Genomic DNA, 19,805 nt, shown 5'->3' on the forward strand with positions numbered 1-19,805 from the left:
GGAGATGATGACACACTGCCTTATAATTAAGTCAGTGAGAGTCAGAAGCACTATTTGTTAACCATAGTCTTCTAGAGTCTCTAGTTTTTCAATGAATAAACAATCCCTTTCAGCACAAAATAATTTGCTTTACCAAAGCTGATACCTATCATAGCCACCCACCCATGAAATCCTTCAATTAAGGTCAGATGCTTGCTCTGCCACGACTTGTCTGCACTCAGGTGGTTATGTATGACGTCCTAGGTCAAAGCAGGGTTCAGACTAATTTTTAACGAGGTACAGTCAGATCTGAAATCATACAAAAGGGGTCTTTAGACCCGGAACAACATTATTTTCTACAGTTTGTGAAGCATTCGCTTAGAAATAACTGAGCTTTTTATTAAAAATCAAACTGTTTTCAAAGTCAGAACTAACTGGTTTACAAAGAACATTTGAATTTTAAGTCCTTATTTAAAATAAAGTTACTTTATTTAAAATAAATACACCTCAAGTTAGTTTATCTAATTTAACATGATGCAATTTTAGCATCTACTGTGATGTATTCTAAACATAATAGGAATGTAATTTAGTACTTTGTTTTAGTGTATGTTAAAATGTTAAGAGGTACTCACAGAGCACAGTTGACTTTCCAATATTCTCGATTACTCCTATCCAGCCCACCCCACTCCACCCCAACAATACACCACAGGCTTTACATCCCAAGCAATTATTGTTATTATCCTTGAGACACAATGAATGATGTTCCAACTGTGAGGCAGGTATGTCTTATAGGAGAACCTCCCATCTCTTACTGATTGTGAGTGGATTCTGTTGCTGACTGTGTTTAGCTATGTGGAAATCTACAAATTGAACACTTAACACATTTAATAGTGCATTTAACTTAAGCCAAATCCAGCCATACAAACTCAGTCCCCTATATCTCTCCCTCAATTTAAGGGAAGGAATGAATTTTTTTTTAAAGTTGATTTTACAGAGGGAGGAAGGGAAAGAGAGAGAAAAACATGGATGTGAGAGAGATACATCAATCGGGTGGCCTGCCATATGAGCCCTGACCGGGAATGGAACTTGCAACCTTTTGGTATATAGGACAATGCTCCAACCCACTGAACCACACCAGCCAGGGAAAGGAAAGGGATTTTTAAAAGGTAAAAAGCCCCAAAAGAGGTGGGAAGAATGGGAGGAGAGACAGTAGCAGGCCAAGAAAATCCAGTAAATTTTTGAAAGATGGAAAATAGAAGAATAGCAATTATGTGATAGAAAATGAGAAGTTATACTGGGATACCCCTATAGGATGAAATGATTTGAGAAGGTAACAGTTTGCCTATAAACCCAGAAAGGCTCAGAACTCAGAGGCCCAAATGCTGAGTAACATACAAAGGGGTGAAATGAGAGTGAAAAATGAGGACAGGTTCTAAGTCATAGAGGTGGTCGGAGACCTCATGCGATTACCTTTCTGCAAGCAAGAGATTGTTCTCTGGGAAAACCAAACTTCATAAGCTCTGGCCTTGGGAGCACCAGACACACTGGGCAAGTGATCAGGCTTGAGAATAAAAAAGCTTGTCAAGTACAGATCTGCACACTTGCCTGAGACTTCCCTGCTCTGCTCCAGAAAGCAGGCAGGCAGGCTCAGGAGGACGCTGGGCGCCAGGCACAACATCTTCTCTGGAGAAACTAAACAGCCGCCGTTCTCATTTTCTGGACTCCAGCCTACCGACATGTTGGACTTACTAATTAAAAACTCTTTGCAAGTTCATCGAAGTATAATTTACATGTAATAAAATGTCCCAATTTTAAGCATTATAGGTTGATTAGTTCTGGTCATTGTGTACACACTGTACAGTCATGTAATCACCACCACAATCAGGACACAGTGCAGTTCCCTCATCTAAAACTTAGTTCATGCCTCTCCGTGGTCCATCCTGTCTCCTGACCATTGGTCCCAGCCAAACACTGATCTGTGTTCTATAACTGTGGTTTTGCCTTTTGCAGATTTCCTACAAATGAAGTCATTCAGTGTGTTGTTTTTTTTACCCAGCTTTTTTTCCCCATAATTGAGATTTTATTGTTTGTTTTGAGGATCAGTACAGAGACATTTCAATTTGTACACATTTCTTAACATACGTACCAAAAATGTAGTCATGTAGTTGTGATTCTTTTCTAAAAAGATATTCCAGTGACTTTCCAGCTTAAAATTTGGAGGCTAATTTTCCTTAATAGAATATTAAGTACTAATATCTTCAAAGGTTGATACGCTGTTACATCAAAGTCCCACTCATTCACAATTTAATATCATATGCTCTAACATAATCAAATTTTCAATTTTTCACAACACACTAACAAAGGTACTAGGAAAACTGGACTACCACACCAGAGATGTTACAGATGCACACAGTTCTGACAGGAAGAGCCAAGATCAGCAGTGGTTTTCTTTAGGAAACAATGCTACCAAAAACATGGGAATAGAAGTAATTTAAAATGTTCAAGACATAGCAAATGCACAACTGACTCCAAATTGCCATTTAGCTTGCTTTGTATTAGAAGATATAAAAACTACCCTCATCTATGGAATGTTAAGCTGACACCCAAGACAATCAAAGCCTCCCATATTCAATATCCCACTCTTTGCTGGTTGTACCCAAAAATAAACAACCAGCAAATGGTTTCACCTCTTAAAAAAAAAAGCATTTACACTTAAAAAAATGGGATGAGGTAGAATTCCCTCCTTCTTAAAAATGTTTCTAGAGTTACTAAAAAACTTGCATTGACAAAACAGTTGATAAAACTATTCCTCTGGATTGTACAAGAAGGGAGACAGGGACCACGGATAAGACATGGTCTAAGATATTTCAGACTTGGCTTCTTCCTCTCCTGTTTCATCTGAGGCTGGACTCTCCTGGATTTTAATTTCTCCATTTCCTGCAGGTAGATCTTCTTTAGGTTCCTGGCCAGCCACTTCGGCCTGCTTTCCCTTTGCTCCCCTTTTCCCTTTTGCTTGCACTTTTTTGTCTGAAGATTTATTTATTTTTTGCCACCTTTTTTGGCTTTGTTTCCACTTTTGCAGGAACAGGTTTGGCTGACAATCTTGCCGACTTCCTCTTGGGCTCCTCCTTGGCAGAGCAGACCTTTCTCTTGGGTATCCTGGCAGTGGGGTGGTGCGTGCTGGGTGCCTGAGGGCCATGTGTGCCTAGTGGCTTCTCAAACCTGGGGTGCCTGGCTGCAGCCACTTCTTTCACTGCCCAAGCTACTTGGACCCGTGATGGGGGCAGTGGGAGCTTTGCCTGGCTTTTTTCACAACCAAAATGATTTTAAGATTCACCATGTTTTTGTGTATATTATTATTTCACTCCATTTGCTTGCTGAGTAGTATTCCTTTGTCTGAATACACCTGAATTTGTTCATCTGCTCACCAACTGAGGGGCAAGCTACCCCTTCCCAGTCACACCCATTCCCTTCCTTTCATTCTCTCTAAGCCCTGGAAACCATTTATTCTCTAGCTCCATATTCTTGTCATTTTGAAAATGTTATATAGAAATGGAATCACATAGTGTGTAACCATTTGAGATGGCTTTTTTCCCTTTCTCTTAACACAATGCTATGGAGATCCATTCAAGTTGCTGCATGTATCAACAGGTCATTCCATCTTCATTGTTGAGGTGTATGCCATGGTATGGATGTAACAGTTTGCTTAGCCATTCACCTATTGCAGGACACTTTGTCCCCTTCCTGCCTCCAGTTTTGGCTATTATAAATAAAACTTGTACAAACAAAACTTTTATATTTGAGGTGAGTTTCTTATAAGTAGCATATAGTTAGGTCATAATATATTTAGACCATTTCCATTTAACTATTGCTATGTTAGGGCTTAAACCTGTCATTTTACTTTGTTTTCAGTCTGTTCTATTTTTTTCTTTATTTGTTTAGATTTTATAACGGATTTTTATTATTTTTTAACCTGGTTACAAGTATAATACATCATGATACTAAAATCTTCGTTTTCTTTTTCCTGACTTCTGTGGATCACCTGAATACTTATAAAATTCCATTTTGATTTATCTATAGTATTTCGGGTGTACAGCTTAGTGGTTAGACAGTCATATACTTTATATATTTTCCCACCAATATTTCCAGTACCCAGCTTTATATAGCTTTCTTAGTGGTTGTTCCAGGTATTATAGTCTATATCTCACCACACTTTACTGCTTTCAATGAAGTGTAGAAACCTTACTTCCCTTTATGTTCTCCCATTTAAAATATAATGGTCTTGCCCTGGCCGGTGTGGTTCAATTGGTTGGATATCATCCTGTACACCAACAGGTGGTAGGTTTGGATTCCTGGTCTGGGCACATACCTAGATTGCGGGTTTTCCCCAGTTGGAGTGCATGCAGGAGGCAACCAATCAGTTTTTCTTGCGCACATCAATGTTCTCTCTCTCTCTCTCTCTCTCTCTCTCTCTCTCTCTCTCTCTCTTCCTCCCTCCCTCCCTCCCTCCCTCTCTAAAACAAAAAACAAAAAGCAATTGTCTTAACTATTTCTTCCAGGTATATTGAGAATCACATCAACCATCAAACAATTTAGAAAACTCAAGAGAAGAAAAGTCTACTGTATTTACCCATATTTTCCTTTCTGCTATCCCAAGATTCCTTCTCTTACCATTTATTTTCTTTTTAAATATATTTTTATTGATTTCAGAGAGGGAGAGGGAGAGGGAGAGGGAGAGAGAGATAGAAACATCAGTGATGACAAGGAATCATTGATTGGCTGCCTCCTGCATGTCCCACACTGGGGATCAAGCCTGCAACCCAGGCATGTGTCCCAACCGGGAATCCAACCGAGACCTCCTGGTTCATAGGTCGACACTCAACCACTGAGCCACGCTGGGGGGGCCTATCATTTATTTTCTGATTGAAAAATTTTCTTTAGCCATTTAGAAATCTATAATGCATTTCAAATAAATTTTCGTGAATGATGTAAAGGTCATAGAGATATCCAGTTATTCCAAAAGATAGAAAGCCACTGCTAATGGGTATAGAGTTTCTTTTTGGGGTGATAAAATGTTCTAAAATTGATTGTGGTCATCGTACAAGTCTGAATAAAATACTAAAAACTTTTAAATTATATACTTTAAATAAAATTTAAATATTACACAGTGAATCAAAAAGCTGATCAAGTAATTAATAGAATAAAAGACCAAAAACATAACTGTACACCCAATTGGTCTCTTCAGAAGACCTGGTTCTAATTATTATTCCTTTCCTAAAAACATTCCCACCTTTCCTTCTAATACATGGCTGAAACCAATGTATTTCAAAGAGGCTCACTGTTCTGACAAATATGTTTGATATGCCAGAGCCCATTCATTGCTGTGGTGCAGATGAAGCAAAGCTGGAAATGTTAACCCTGTTTCCCTTGGCCAATTTAGCACTGGTGCCAATGCAAACCCAGTGCCATCTGATTCTCAAGCCCAATCCTGACCAAGGCCCCATTAGCAGTTTTATCTAATGTGCCTGAGATGAAGGTAGAAAGCAGTCTATAGCATTCACATCTCCCCAACCCTGGTTCCCACTGGATTTTACTGGATTATATACCTGGTTTCTGTCTGGTCTCCTGATTAGCCCTGAGTAGGCCACCTAGTAGAACCAAGTCAGTGTTCTCAACCTCTTAGGCTGGCTTGGCTGGGCCCTGATTCTTTCTCTAGGGGTTAGGCTGTACTTCTTATATTCCCAGGCACAAGCTCAAGTCCTCCCAAACTGGGAAGACTGCAGGCTGGATTTCAGGCCCTACCATTACCTACTCTAGGTCAAACCTTCTTGGAGAACAAGCCCACGTTTGCTTCTCTTCTTGGGAGACGGTAATTTAGAGTCTGGCCACTTCACTTGGGGGGCCCAGCCAATAGCCAGGTCAGCTGTCGTAGTTTCAGAAACCAACTAGTTTTCTCCTCCATTCCCAGGAATCCACTGCTGAGACCTCAGGAAGTCTTAGGGCTGACTCCATCACTTATGGCAAGAAGGCACCTGGCACAGCTCTGCAAATGCTAGTTCTTTTCTTCCCTCATATCAAGTCAACTGAAGCATGCTCTACTCACCTGGTGCACACAGTCTAAGAATTGCAGGAAGACTGGGGTAAAACCACTACCCTGACAGTTGAGGGTCAAGCTGCTCCGCTGACTGAATTTATGACCAAAAGAGAGCCACTCTTTTTCCACCAACATCCGGAAGCCTTCAAGTGTCCTATAAAAGGGGTCACTGAGTAACTGCACCAGGGATGTCACCTAAGGCACAAGCAGATGGACACTTATTATTTTCAGTCCTGAAAAAATCCTCTTGCTAAGACAAAGTACTTCCTTTTGATGACAGCTAACTCACCGGCAAAGTTACCTGGGCAGCAAACTTGTTCACTACCTGCTCCAGGACAGCCAATTAAATTAATCCTGCAAACTTTCTAGTAAAAATTAAAAGTCAAATTCATTTTGTCTACATGTTTTCTTTCAGGGAATCCAGATTTTAATCCTTACCTGGCTAGTTTGCCGACTGTGACTTTCTTCTAGGTTAATTAATGAGGCCAGAGGATCAATTCAAACCTACTTTTTGGCAGGCGTAGATTAATGTCTGACTATAGTTCACATTCAGACCTTTCCTTTTCACTCTGGAGTAAGTAAGGGAGGAGCTTAGAGGGAACCAGGCAAAGGACTGACTAAACCTGGGAAGGATGGCCCATGTCCCACACTGCAGGCCATGGAGCGCCATGCGCATGCCTGCCCGGTGCACCTGTGGTGTGGCACCCGAGGCCCGAGCCAGAGCTGCAGGCTATGTAAGGCCTGGAAGCCCACAGCACAGAGCTTTCTGATGGACACCGGGGGGTGTTAACACAGGACTTTTTTTGTTGATACAAATTAGTCACTAATCAAAAGGTTCACCTGCAGAATTTAAAAACTAATTGAAACATAAATTTGTACATATACAACCCAATACATGAGAATATGTGTAAGAGTTTACTTGTGCTGTGATGTCCCAGCCTTCTTCCAAACAGACCAACACGGAGGAACCATTCGTCAGGACCTCGGACACCACCACGGCCAGCTGCATGATCCTGTGAAGCTGAGACGGGAAGGAGCCACGATTAGAGCCAGGGCTTTCTGAGCACCCAAGACAGACAGACTTGTGTCAGCCTTAGATAACCAAACAAGTTAGGGATAAAGCACTTGACCTAAACGTGAGTTTTAAACACTTAAAGTTCTTTGTCAAAATAAAGATTAAGCAATGTGTTCAAGGGATACATGATGAGATAAATTGATCTTAAATGATTTCCCCTGACGTAGAATATCTATAATTCCATAGAGTGGAAAAGTCAGAGAGTCTAAGCAGCTCCCCTCCGCTCCCCGGCACCTGTCAGAGTTACTGGACTTAACATTTGTTTTTCTATGATGACGTAGTAAGTTCTATGATGATGTAGTAAGTTTTATTTTAGATACTCTTAATTTTTCTGGAATTAGATAGTGGGGATGTTTGCACAACTTAGTTATTATACTAAAAATCACTGAATTATATACTTTAAAAGGATGAATTTTATGATGAGTTATATCTTTAAAAAGGACACTCATATTTGTCTGTATGGGAAGAAAACTTATACTTGTGCTTAGCTTTTAAATCCAAACCACTGACTCACAGTCTCCAATGAACCATTAGGTTGTGAGCACAGCATATAGATTTCAAAGTCAAACGTGCAATGCATCACGTGGCATAATTTGCAGAATGAATTCAACTTTGAACTGAAATAGAAAACCCCATATTTTAAACAGAGCTAGCTATTTTATTTATTTACTAGAGGCCTGGTGCACGAAATTCGTGCGAGGGGCTTGGCCCTCATAGCCCTAGCTTTGTCCAGAAGGTCTCCTGGAAGGATGTCTGGAAGGTTGTTCAGCTGTCCAGTCTAATTAGCATATTATGCTTTTATTATAGATTTTTATTATTTTTATTTTTTTTGAGCTACACGCCCTCTCCAGCACTGGAAGCTCCTCACCCACTGTTCCTGTAGACAGCTATTTCCAGGCCTGAATTCTCTTGCACTTAGCACTTGCTCTGAGTTAACTTTTAAAATGCCAGTATCTCAAGTAGAGCAATGCTTTCTACTGTTTTTTGGGGGGCACTAACTTCTGGTATGGATCTACTCTGGAGTAAGGAGCAAAACACAGAATGTACCAGAAACAGATAGGCTGGTGGTGGGAACAGTTTGGGCTGGGGCTCATAACTTAGGGACAGAAGAGAGTATTGATCAGCTCCTTTTGTGTGTTCTCAAAGGATCCGGAATAGCCTTAATAGTAACATACACTGACATAGACTTAGGTATTATGTTTTTATTTAAAATTTTTACTGGGGAGGGGGGGGGGTTTGAGAGAGAGAGAGAGAGAGAGAGAGAGAGAGAGAGAGAGAGAGAGAAAGAAACATCGATGTATTCATTGGTTGTTTCTTTTATGTGCCCTGACTGGGGATCGAACCCGCAACCTTGGTGTACTGGGACAAAGCTCTAACCAACTGAGCTACCCAGCCAGGGCTGATACCCTGATACAGGTTTACTACTAATTGTACTATACGTGGCTGTTTTTTTTATAGTTTAAGTACCTTAAAAATAGTTACTGCACTGGGTACTCACATCATTTTCTGGTTTTTCTTTTTCTTTTTCTTTTTTTTTTTGCCTTTTAGTCCGATACACTGTGGGAAACAACTATTTTTCCTCCTCAAGGGAGGCAGGAGGCTTGGAGGCAGAGGGGCCAGGTGATAGAGGGGCTGGAACTCATGCGGGGGAAGGAGCAATGGCCACAGCATCAGGAGCCTAAAGACAAGGCTGAGGCTGTAGTGCAGACATGTTCTTGGCCCAATGTCTGCGTCAGTGTCTAAAACATGCGTGTCATAAATGTCTATGTGTGCTGGTTACCTACTTCTCCCCAATTTTGCAATAAGAGTTCAATTAAAACATCCCAAGCTTGACTCAGCTGAAGGAAGGATACGTGGTTCTCCCTTAACCTTAGGGAAGCCTCAGGGCACCCAAAGAGCCTGCGGTGGCTGTTTTGGGGGTTAATCTAAAATCTAGAGCCATGGACCAGGCAGAGACAAATGCAAGGTCAGACAGTAAGAGAGAAGGGCCCTTGGAGTCCCGGACCCGCACTCTGTTGACAACAGAGCAGGAGGCCTAAAAATATATGCTGATTAAATTTATTGTATATAAAAACGTGTCCACCTAAAAATAATGACCTCCTCTTAGCACCCTATGGAGACCAAGTTTTCAATTACAGAGAGAAAAACCTGGGATGGAGAAGTCTGCCTCTCATCTCCTATAGCACACGGGTTCCTGGAACCGAACGGCTTTTATGAAGGTACGCAGTAAAGGCAGACGGCAGGGTGTGGGGGAACACAGTATCTCCCTCAAATGCCAACTCTGTACATCCTTGAGGTCAAAGGCAAGTTGCTCCAGACATTACCTGTGGAAACCACTCGGAGTCTCCCAGAGCCTTCAGGAAGGTCACGTCTGAGTCAGTAGGAATGGTGCTTGGGACACAGGCCCTCATCAACTTTTTAAAACTGGCTTTCACTTGTCGGATGTCATGAAATTCAACGGGAACAAACTCACAATTTAAAGCAAATTCTAACTTAAAGTTCTGTGGATAAAGATGCAGAGAATTAGGCAGATGAAGTGTCATGGTAAGAGAGCAGTGGTTTCAACAGGGCAGTGCTTAAATGATATACAGCTATGGGGGCCAAGTAGTTGCAGAGGCTGCAATGGGTCAGGAAAACCAGTCTTGTGTGGCTAGGTGTCCAGGTCGCTGGAAAGTCCTGCACTGAGGCCTACTGGTTTCCCTCAGCTGCTGTCATTCTGAGACCCTGAAGAGACTACTGGGCGGTGGGAACCTGATGGGCGCTTGTAACATCACTTATCAGCCAATATAAAGCCATGGACCTGAAGTCTGGAGAGGACCAGTGATACATGGACAGCACGGTTAATACAAAACTGCAAATGAAGTCTCCCGAGAGGCACATTGTGATGAAAAGGCAATATGCTGCTGAGGTTCCAGAACTCTACAATTCAAGTTTGTAGAGATACACATATTTGTTTCTTATTAAGCAAGTAAAACAGTCACTGGAAAAATGAAAAAAAAAAAAGTGATGATAAACATTGAGAAGAAAATAAAAATTGCTATCTTACTGCCCTAACATGTAGGTACTCCTTTAAAGTCAAAATAAAAAATTCTACACAGTAAAACATGAAAGGCTTTGCTGATTTCTAGCTTTGGGACAATATTTTTTCAAGCATTAGGACACGTGTCAAGCTATATTTATTTGAATGTATTTATCATTTATACTTTTAATCCATGTGGAATTTATCCTATGTGAGGTTGCATTTGTAGTTAAAGAATGCTTACCTGATGGCACAATTGTATATTTTATTTTGATAACTTAGTTACCTAATTTTGAAGATTTAAAAATTCTCTAACTTCTCTTGCTACACAGTGAATTAATTTTCTTATATCCTTCCCACTTTCCTCACATTCTGCCCAAATGACACTACTGGGTCATCTGCTTTCCTAAGAGTAAAACTGCTTTCTGGAGCCTGGTTGTACAACAATGTGAATGTATTTGACACTATGGACTAAAGGAGGATAAATGTTATCTGTATTTACCAAAATTAAAAAAAAATGCTGCAAGGACTTATTATAGGGTCCATGTTATGTTTTGTATTGGTTATTTTAGAGTACTTTTAAAATGGCCTATTAAAGTTTTAAAGTAAAAAGCAAAACCTCCCAAATTAAAAAAAAATAGTATTTCTAATATGTATCAAGAAAAAAAGTTTCTTTATCTTAGTAATTCCACTTTTAGGAGTAATCTAAAATGTAGAGAAAGAGCCCTATTGAATCATATCTCAATTAAAAATAATAAGCTATATGCTTGAAAATATGACTGTAATTTTGTATATAGAAGATAAAGAAATGGAAACATTCAACAATATGGAATGTTACATAGTGATTAAAATGATTATAAAGAATATTACACAACATGGAAACAGGCTATGGTTAGAATAAAGAACTTGGCTGTACACACGGGCTCTTTTCTATTAGTTATTTTTTAAAAGTTATAATAGATAACAGATAGTTTACTTTTCAGGAACACTACTTTCCTTTCCATTCCCAACTACAAAGGAGCTAGGCATGCCTGTCTCATAAACCTGGAGTTATCAGCCATAGTGTTGAGACACTGTTAAGTCATAGGAACTTATTAGTAAGTATAAAGTATTAAAGTCTGTGAGTCAGGAAATACGACCAATTCAAGATTATTCAGAGGAAGCCACTCTCACTTGCTTTCCTTGGTGTTCCCGTTGTTGGGAGGCAAGGAGTGGAGCTGCAGTTAGAGAGCACGGTGCTGGCCTGAATGTGGCTCAGGTCGGACAGGTATGGACAGTGCTCCATAGGCACAATTACATTACAACAAGCAAAACCTGAATGGGACGTACAAAAATCCCAATAACTGCTGTGCAAGGAGGGCGAGAATATGTTTTTAAAATGTAATTCCTTATTGATAAAAGAAAGATCAGAAAGAAAAAAGGAAGACAGAAAGAAAGTGAAGGAGGAAGGGAAATAGGGTCCCCAGTGGCCGGTTTTTCTTAGTCATATGTGCACAGCCACACAGCAAACCTGAGGACTGATGCACAAAGGATGTGGCAGAGATGAGCATTCAAGAGACAACCTGAGGGAGTGACTGCCATCATGAGTACGTGGTGTGCTCAAGTGCAGGGTGTGTACTCTGGGAGGCACTAGTGCCAAGGGGGGTGTGCTGGCTGCAACCCTGGGTTGCTGTTGAAAGGTGTTCCAACTATTTTCTGGAGAGAAAGCATCTGCTGTGTCAGAAGACACGTGTGCATATTTAAACACGGAGCATTACCCAGCAGTTTCATGACTCCTACCCTAAAGGCTGGTGACTAAGTGGCTGCAGCAGCCTCGGCAGTGGGGGCGAGCTTGCCCCCAAAGGGATGACTCAGCCACTGGCATATTGAGGACCCAGCATGTGGGATCCTGCCCACAGCTCCGTCCACAGTTCAACCAAAGGTCTGTCTGCACTGTCCCGTGCCAACTGAGGTGCCAGCTAGACTAAACTTTGGGGGATTTTCTGAATTAACAAATGCTTTTATTTCCCCCACACCTGTCAACAGCAATGAACTTTATTTTGTGCTGGGTAAATTGCAAAAACATTATCTGCTTTTGGAGATAGAGACTATCTTTATAATTTACAGGACCTGAGCATAGTGAAGCTCTTTACCATAATAATTAAAAAAATAAAGGGGAGCTCGGCTGGCGTGGCTCAGTGGTTGAGCATCAACCTATGAACCAGGAGGTCACGGTTTGATTCCCAGTCAGGGCACATGCCTGGGTTGCGGGCTTGATTCCCAGTGTAGGGTGAGCAAGAGGCAGCCGATCGATGATTCTCTCTCATTATTGATGTTTCTATCTCTCTCCCCCTCTCCCTTCCTTTCTGAAATCAATAAAAATATATTTCAAAAAATAAAGGGGCTTAGCATCTAATAGTTTGAATGTTCTGACATATCTCAGGACACGTGCCTCTGCATATACAGCCTGTGAAGCTTCAAAAAAGGCAACTTAGAGAACAGCCTGGCCTTCCCTCGCTCCAGTGCAGCGAGTACCACCGTCTTCTTCCCACTCTTCTACCTCCTGGCAGCTTTCTTTGTCAATAGGTTTTCAATAGCAAAACCTTCTGATTTGCCGTAGACACAGATTCCTGTGGAAGCTGAACTAAGATAGTGGAAAAACAGCCTGAGTAAGCCTTATTATTTCTTTTTTGTGGGTATACATTCCTAATATTCCTGATGTTTATACTGATCTAGTTATGATTATGAAAAATACTTCTTTTCATAGCTAATAAACATGTAAAAGTGTACATACTTATCTATCAAGGTACATGCAGACATACATACATATATAAAGAGCTAAGTGTTTTTAATATTATTAACTCCAGGTTAAGAATCCATGCTGTAAAAAAAAAAAAAAAAAATCCTAGGAAAGCTGATTTATGAGATAAGTTAAAACTGCCTCCAAATATCTATAAAGTTTCTAAGTGAGAAAAAGAAATCTTACCCTTAGTTGTGACTTTTCACCAAATATATAAAGGGCTGGTTGGCGTTTCAAGAGCTGGTTTTGCAGAAAGGCGCTGTTACTATAGGAGGCCGAGTGATCCTTGCCTGCCAGCCGGGCGCCAACATCAATGAAGGACGTTGGAGAACTGATCAGGCGAGTGCTAGAGCGAAGACTTGCCCATACACCTTTACAAAAGCCAAAATAATCGAGTGAGGTAATCTGATGTGGGAATGCCACTGAACTGGGAAAAAGACGCATGCTCTGTAGGTATCGTTTTAGAGGTAACAGCAAGGTAATTAATCTAGGACCTAGATTCTAGGTAATCATGGATCATACTGGTCATTTTGTCATTTACCTTTACAATGTATAAGCACTATTCAATACAGCATCAAGATTAGGCGTGGAAGGACTAAGCAGTCAGCCACGTCAATCCTATGACTGTATTTTGATGTAAAGTTAGTGTTTATGAGTAAACACTGGGATCATAAATAGGAAGAGCGCACTGGCACTGGGCAACAAAAATGCAGGCGGGGCAACGAGGAAGCCTGGGCAGGAGAATGTGACTCCATTTCTCTGGGCTTCATGAAATAAGAACATGCGTCTGCTTCAGTCAGTCAATTCAAGAAGAAATCTAGAGTAAGAATGACATTAGAACTTTACTAAACCCACTAAAATCTCAGGCTGGATTTGGAATATGTGTGCATCATGCCAAAATGATGCAATTTAAAGTCAGTAAAGATTATATTACACTCTTTCCCCCCAAGTACACTTAGTAATGCACATTGCACTGAATCTTAGGAGGCTTTATGTAAAATTTATAGTCAGAGGCAGATGTCTTCTAAGGGAAAGGTCAAGCTGAGCTGCTAGAGGAGTCTCATAAGTGAGCTTAGTTACATTCATTAGAAAAATCAAGGATTCCTATATGCAACTAGACTGTTGGATATTAAATATCCAAACCCCAAAGCACACGCTAAGTCTGACATGTGACTGGCAATGCAGCACCTTTACAATGTAGCCCCTTGTAAGTCCTATAAACTGTGAGGTTCACCTGGGGGATGTGTCGCGGTCTAAGAGACCGCAGCTGCTTCCCCTGCGTGGGCTTCCTCTCCAGGTTTGGAAAGGCTCTTTGAGAGGCTTTCCTCTTTGCCAAATGTTAAATCAAGCCTCGTTTCTTGCCCAGGAGTCACTGCGATAATGTCACACTGGCTCCTCTCTTTATGAGCAATTATAGGGTCAGGAGACCAGTTCCTAAGAAAAGGTTTTATAGGTGATTTCTGCTTAACGTAGATGAATCTTTCTATGTAACCCCTAAACTTGTCTTAGATATTATGGCAAGCTTTTGTAAATGAAATCACAGAGGAAATTCAGAATGGGGGTGAGAGTAAAAGGTAATTTGACAGACAAATGTGATAAACATCACTGGTAACACACATTTTCATATGAAGGTGGTTAAAAAGAATGACACATCAGGACCGATAATACAGTACCTTGGTTATGGACTCTTCCCTTAGTTGAAGATTTGGGATTTGACTGAGTAAAACATGTATCTCTGTGCCCATGCACTAGGAGGTGAGGATAAAGGCAGAAGGAGGATAAAATGCACAGAGCAGCAAACATCAGAGCAAATTGAGTAAGAGAAGAGTAAGTTATTTAATTTTTAAAATCAAGTTAACATAGAAGAAAAGATGCAAATATAATAAAAAGAGAAGATTTGATTAACAAATAAAAAGCTGCACAGTCACACAGAAACGATGAACTGAGCACCTGCTAAATGAAATGCCAGCACCTGTTTATAAACGTGAGCGCAGTGAAATGAACGCACAGCAGCGAGTAGCACGGACAATTATACCAAATGGAACCAGCTTTTGAAGACTGTCATCGGTGACAATAATAAAGTCAAGGAATTTAGTGACTACATTGGCCCTACTGTTTGCGGAGGCTGATTGACGGGAAGTGCTACGTGCTGTACAACACATTTGCTCTTTGAGCAAGGCCACCACATCAGGAATGAAGCTCTAGCAACCATTTGGAATAACTAAGAGCATGTTTGTGCAATAGAGCACTAAGCATTGCCACACTATCTTCTTTTTTCATCTGGAAATTACTGTTATTTTCCATAAACAAATAGTTATGAGTAGCAAAAAATCATGATCCTGTGACAATACCTAATGCCACTAAGAATATAGCTTGTGATGATTGAGGTAATGACTTCTTCTGAAATCCCTACTTACACCAAAATGATAGGCAGTATTAGAGATAATACTTTTGTAATTTGAGTAATATTGTGGGTTTGTTTTTTTCCGACAGAAAGTACTTTGCAACTATGGCAAATTTTTACCTGGTAATAACAAAAATAGTGAGCAGTAAGTTACAGTGTATCCTGAGCAAAGGAACTGCTCAAATCAAGTAAGGAAAACGCTTCTGCATTCATTCAGGATTGAAAACGTTCACAGCAGTACTGTTAAGCTATACATTGCAACACTGCATAAAGTATGACATCACTTAATAAAAAAATCATTAGAAGTAATTTTCATTACTGCCTTGTTCCTTTAGAAGAAGGAAAGGAAAGGCACTGATGGCTTCAGTGGCTAAAGGAGGTGAGAGAGCTGAGGCTGCAGAGGTGCGGGCTGACTGCACAGAGGGGAATGCTGCTGCGAGACAGAATGGAGACCGGGACGCGGGCTGGACACCAGGTCTCCGATGTGCTGGTGGCCTCTCCTTTCTGTGGAGGTTTGAGCTTTCCTACTGAGCATGGGACCTAAAGGCTTACAATGAAGTTTGAGTTGTTGGTTCCTGATTCTGAAATACTGTTCCCTAAACTTACCACGCTTTCTTATGCTAGTGCCTTGACCTGGAACAATTTCTCCCATTTTTCCACTGGACAAACTCTTTATGCCTTAAGCTCCAGAAACGAGAACTATTCTGAAAACCATTCCAGACTATCCCAGAGCTGTGGAGAGCTCTATTGAAACTCTGATCACACTTCATTGGAGTTACGTGCACATTTGATCCTGCTGGATTGTGTGCTCCAAAGGGCAGGGACCTAACCACATTTATTCTCATATCCATATGTATATGTAACATCTGATTATTTTCTTTTGAAAACTGATACACTGCGAACTGCTGTGGTCTTCTATATCTTCAACTCAATTATTTGCTTTGAAAGAATAAAAAGGCGGTGTTAAATAAATAAAAAAATTAAGCACTTTCCCCAGATAGAGGCTCATTAATGAAAAACTGCCAAGTATTTATCACGTAGCAAAAAAATCAGTAACGAGAAAATGGCCTGCAATACGGGGCCAGCAGAGGCTCTGAGAACTGTAATCCCACCTGGCAGTGGTGACCGAAGGGTGATGCTACTGCACTGGTGGTGAGGTCTACTCAGCTTCCTGAGTGACTCCTGCGTGGGAAATACTTGTAACACCAGCCGGCAGCTGTATTTTTTTCCAAACTGCAGCATCCTCCTTAATGGTCTGTGAAATCACTTTAGTATATATATTTAAAAAGTGAAATAGATTAAAACTGAAAATACTATGTGCACTGCATGTGGTACAGATGAACACTGTTTCATGAAACTTCTGTTTTGGAATACATACATTTTGCATTGTGACTCAGCTCTGAATTGTGATATAAAGTGAATATGCATATCTATAATAATAAAAGCATAATATGCTAATTAGACCTGATATCCTTCTGGACGAAGCTGGGGCTGCAATGGAAGTATGGGTCCAGGGTGCCAGAGGGAAGCCGGTACCGGCAGCCGGGGGAAGGAAGGCCTACTCTTGCACGAATTTCGTGCATCGGGCCTCTAGTACATACATGAGTAGAAAATGTATTTCTTACTGTGAGTCATGATAAAAAATGTTTGAAAGCTACTGGAAGATACTGAGCTTTTGCATCAGAATCTGGCTTAGGGCAACTGAAATGCAAATGTAGGCTTTTCTCCCATGCCAGTGGAGTATTAGGTAACAATAAGGATAATAACCACAACAATGATAATAGAACTAAGATTTATTGAGCTCTTATTATGAGCCAGTTACTAGGTTAAGTGCTTTACATAAATTATTTCATTTATTCCTTATAAACACTCTAAAGCAAGATACTATTTATCATCTCCATTTTACAGATGAAAAAAATAAGAGAATTAAGAGGTTTCCTAAATTGCTCAATATCATACACTAATTGGTAGGGCTGCAGTTTGAATTTGAATGTAACTGAACTAGACTCCTTGTGTCTTGTCACCTAGGCAACGCTGTAAGCCTGGATCTGTCCTCAGGGTCTGGCTAAGGGATTGCTTCAGGGAAAGAGTGATGTAGTTCATCCCTCATGGGTATGGATTGTTGTTCAGAGCATGAGTGTTTCCTAAGCACTAGGATTGGTCTCTCTATTCTGTTTAGACAAAACAAAGAAGAGAAGGAAAAGAGATGGTTGGGTTGGATGTGGGGATGAGGTCCTGTACTTATTAATGTATGAGATACAAGCTAGTCAGTGAACGCTGCACTGAAATGGCCTGAACCAAGCCTGGTCCCAGTTATGCTGCTATTTGCTAAGTGACCTTGACACTTCCTATCTCAAAATATACACGCCTCTTAAAATATACACTGAGTGGCCAGATTTTTATGACTGGCCAGATTATTATGACCACCCCACCAGTATAATGAAGTGAATTAGTTATGCAAATAATAATAATGATAATGATAATAATAATAATAATAATAATAATAATAATAGCTTGAAAGTATTTGCTTAGGAAGTTTTCAATATTCAGTATTTTTGGAAGTGTCAATGAAGTACTGATGGGGTGGTCATAATAATCTGGCTGGTCATAATAATCTGGCCACTCAGTGTATATTCTGCAGGTTATTTCAAGGATAGAATAACATTTGTAGAGGAACTTATAGGGTAATGGAAATGTAAAGAATGAACAATTAAAAACAGCCTCCAGCTCCTGGCCTGGTAGCTCAGTTGGTTAGAGCATTGTCCCGTACACCAAAGGGTCGTAGGTGTGATCCTTGGTCAGGACACGTACAAGGCAACTGATGGATGTTTCTCTCTCTCAGTGATGTTTCTCTCTCTCTGTCTTTCTCTTTTCCTCTCTCTCTAAAAAATCAATAAGCATATCCTTGCACGAGGATTAAAAACAAAAAGCTGCCTCCATGTGGCTACTTCTCAATATACTTAATTATTGTATTTTTGTATTTAAGAGGCAGTAACAATTTTCTCATGGCATTTTTCTACTCAACAAAGTAATTTGTCCAAGTTGTGAGTTTATGCATTTTTCCTCCATGGGGCTCAAAAGCTATTTTAATTACAAATGAAAAGCAATGTGATCTAGTCACATCCTCATTTTTCTTAATGATTCTTGTGTAAAGAAGGCTGCTTCCCCTGCCTTACCAGATCATCAGCGTGCACACTGAATGCAAAGTGATTACTGACAGAAAAAAAGGTGAAGGAGACAGTGGAGGTCAATCTCATCTGTGCAGATCAGAAAGGCACACAGTGGAAATAACATAAGAAGGAAAACAGGAACTAAGAGTCTATGACAGTGAAAGGAATGAAAACAACAACACATCACACAGTGAAAATACACAGGAGAGAAGAAAGGAGAAGGTTTGAGGATGATTTTACAGATAGGAGGCTCTTCCCACGCAGGATAAATGAGAAACTCCTGGAGCAGGGTACCGCTCTCTCCGGGAGACGGAAGAGACTCTGTCCCTGAGGGAGGTCCAAGGAAATGAACCCTGTGCAGGGCATGCAGGTGTCTACGCCTAGTCTTGCCCTGAGTGTGTGTCTGCCTGCCATGTTCATAATAAGGAATCTTCTGGGACTTCCCAAACGTGCTTGCCCCAGTCTATTCCTGCTACTCTCTGTGAGGAGGAAGGCCACTATCAGAAGAGGCAGAAGAAGCAGATCTAGGGATCAAAGATGTTGACAGTATCTCATCTTCCAATGAATCAATGGGATCCTGGAAATCTGGGAGGCGTTGGGAGTAAGATTATTTAGGAAGGCTGTCAAAATAATAATTAGGGCCTAGAATTCATAGAATGAATCAGAAACAAATTCAATAGGAGATTTTAACTCTAAAAGGTAAATACAGCCTTTCAGGTATTCTTGAGAAGAACAAAGAAGGGACTCATAATGAGAATGTAACCACTAGTGGGGATCCCTTGGTATAAAACAGCCAGAATCTGAGGCCAATATAAAAAAAAATAAAGGAGATAATGCAGTTGAAACAGACTGATGAATATCCATGAGCCTTAGGTACCAACATAGGGGGAGAGACAATTCTGTAGCTAAAATGTATATTGCAGGTTACTTGGTCCAGTTGGGGAACAGATAATGTGTTCCTGATGAAGTTTACAAAAACAAAACACAAGAGCCAGGCATGGGGCTCCAGCTAACAGACATGTGCTGGAAACGGAACTCTGTTGAATGGAAAAACTGCTGACAATATAAACTTTCAGATAGTGAATTTTAAAATAGTAAGAGGAATAGCAACCTTGAACCAAATTCGACAGGAGAGCTTGGCAACAGAAATACCAGGAACTTTAGGAGAAAGGCACTGTACTTTTAGTTCAATTTTACCAAGAAAGAAATGATGAGAGAATGAGGTCTGTATCTTAAACTTTAAAACAATAGTAATTTTAAAATTTAGAAAAAAGCTATATAAGAC

General features: G+C 40.4%; 1 protein-coding gene and 1 pseudogene across 6 annotated transcripts in view; both read right to left on the minus strand.

Annotated features, from left to right (window-relative positions):
- SBF2 (SET binding factor 2) overlaps positions 1-19,805 on the minus strand; it is a 382,686-nt gene that overhangs the window by 25,368 nt on the left and 337,513 nt on the right. For 5 of the 6 annotated variants that reach the window (XM_059708873.1, XM_059708876.1, XM_059708875.1 and 2 more), the window contains 4 exons: positions 13,133-13,317; positions 9,473-9,649; positions 6,993-7,094; positions 6,083-6,268 (listed from right to left, as the gene is read on the minus strand). In XM_059708873.1, the coding sequence (XP_059564856.1) occupies positions 6,083-6,268; positions 6,993-7,094; positions 9,473-9,649; positions 13,133-13,317 (650 nt within the window). The remainder of the gene's footprint in view (positions 1-6,082; positions 6,269-6,992; positions 7,095-9,472; positions 9,650-13,132; positions 13,318-19,805) is intronic. The other variant, XM_059708877.1, reaches the window with a different exon arrangement.
- On the minus strand, positions 760-3,305 carry LOC132241676 (non-histone chromosomal protein HMG-14-like; annotated as a pseudogene).

Source organism: Myotis daubentonii, chromosome 9 (genome assembly GCF_963259705.1).
Source record: "Myotis daubentonii chromosome 9, mMyoDau2.1, whole genome shotgun sequence".
In the NCBI taxonomy this organism is placed as follows: Eukaryota; Metazoa; Chordata; class Mammalia; order Chiroptera; family Vespertilionidae; genus Myotis; species Myotis daubentonii.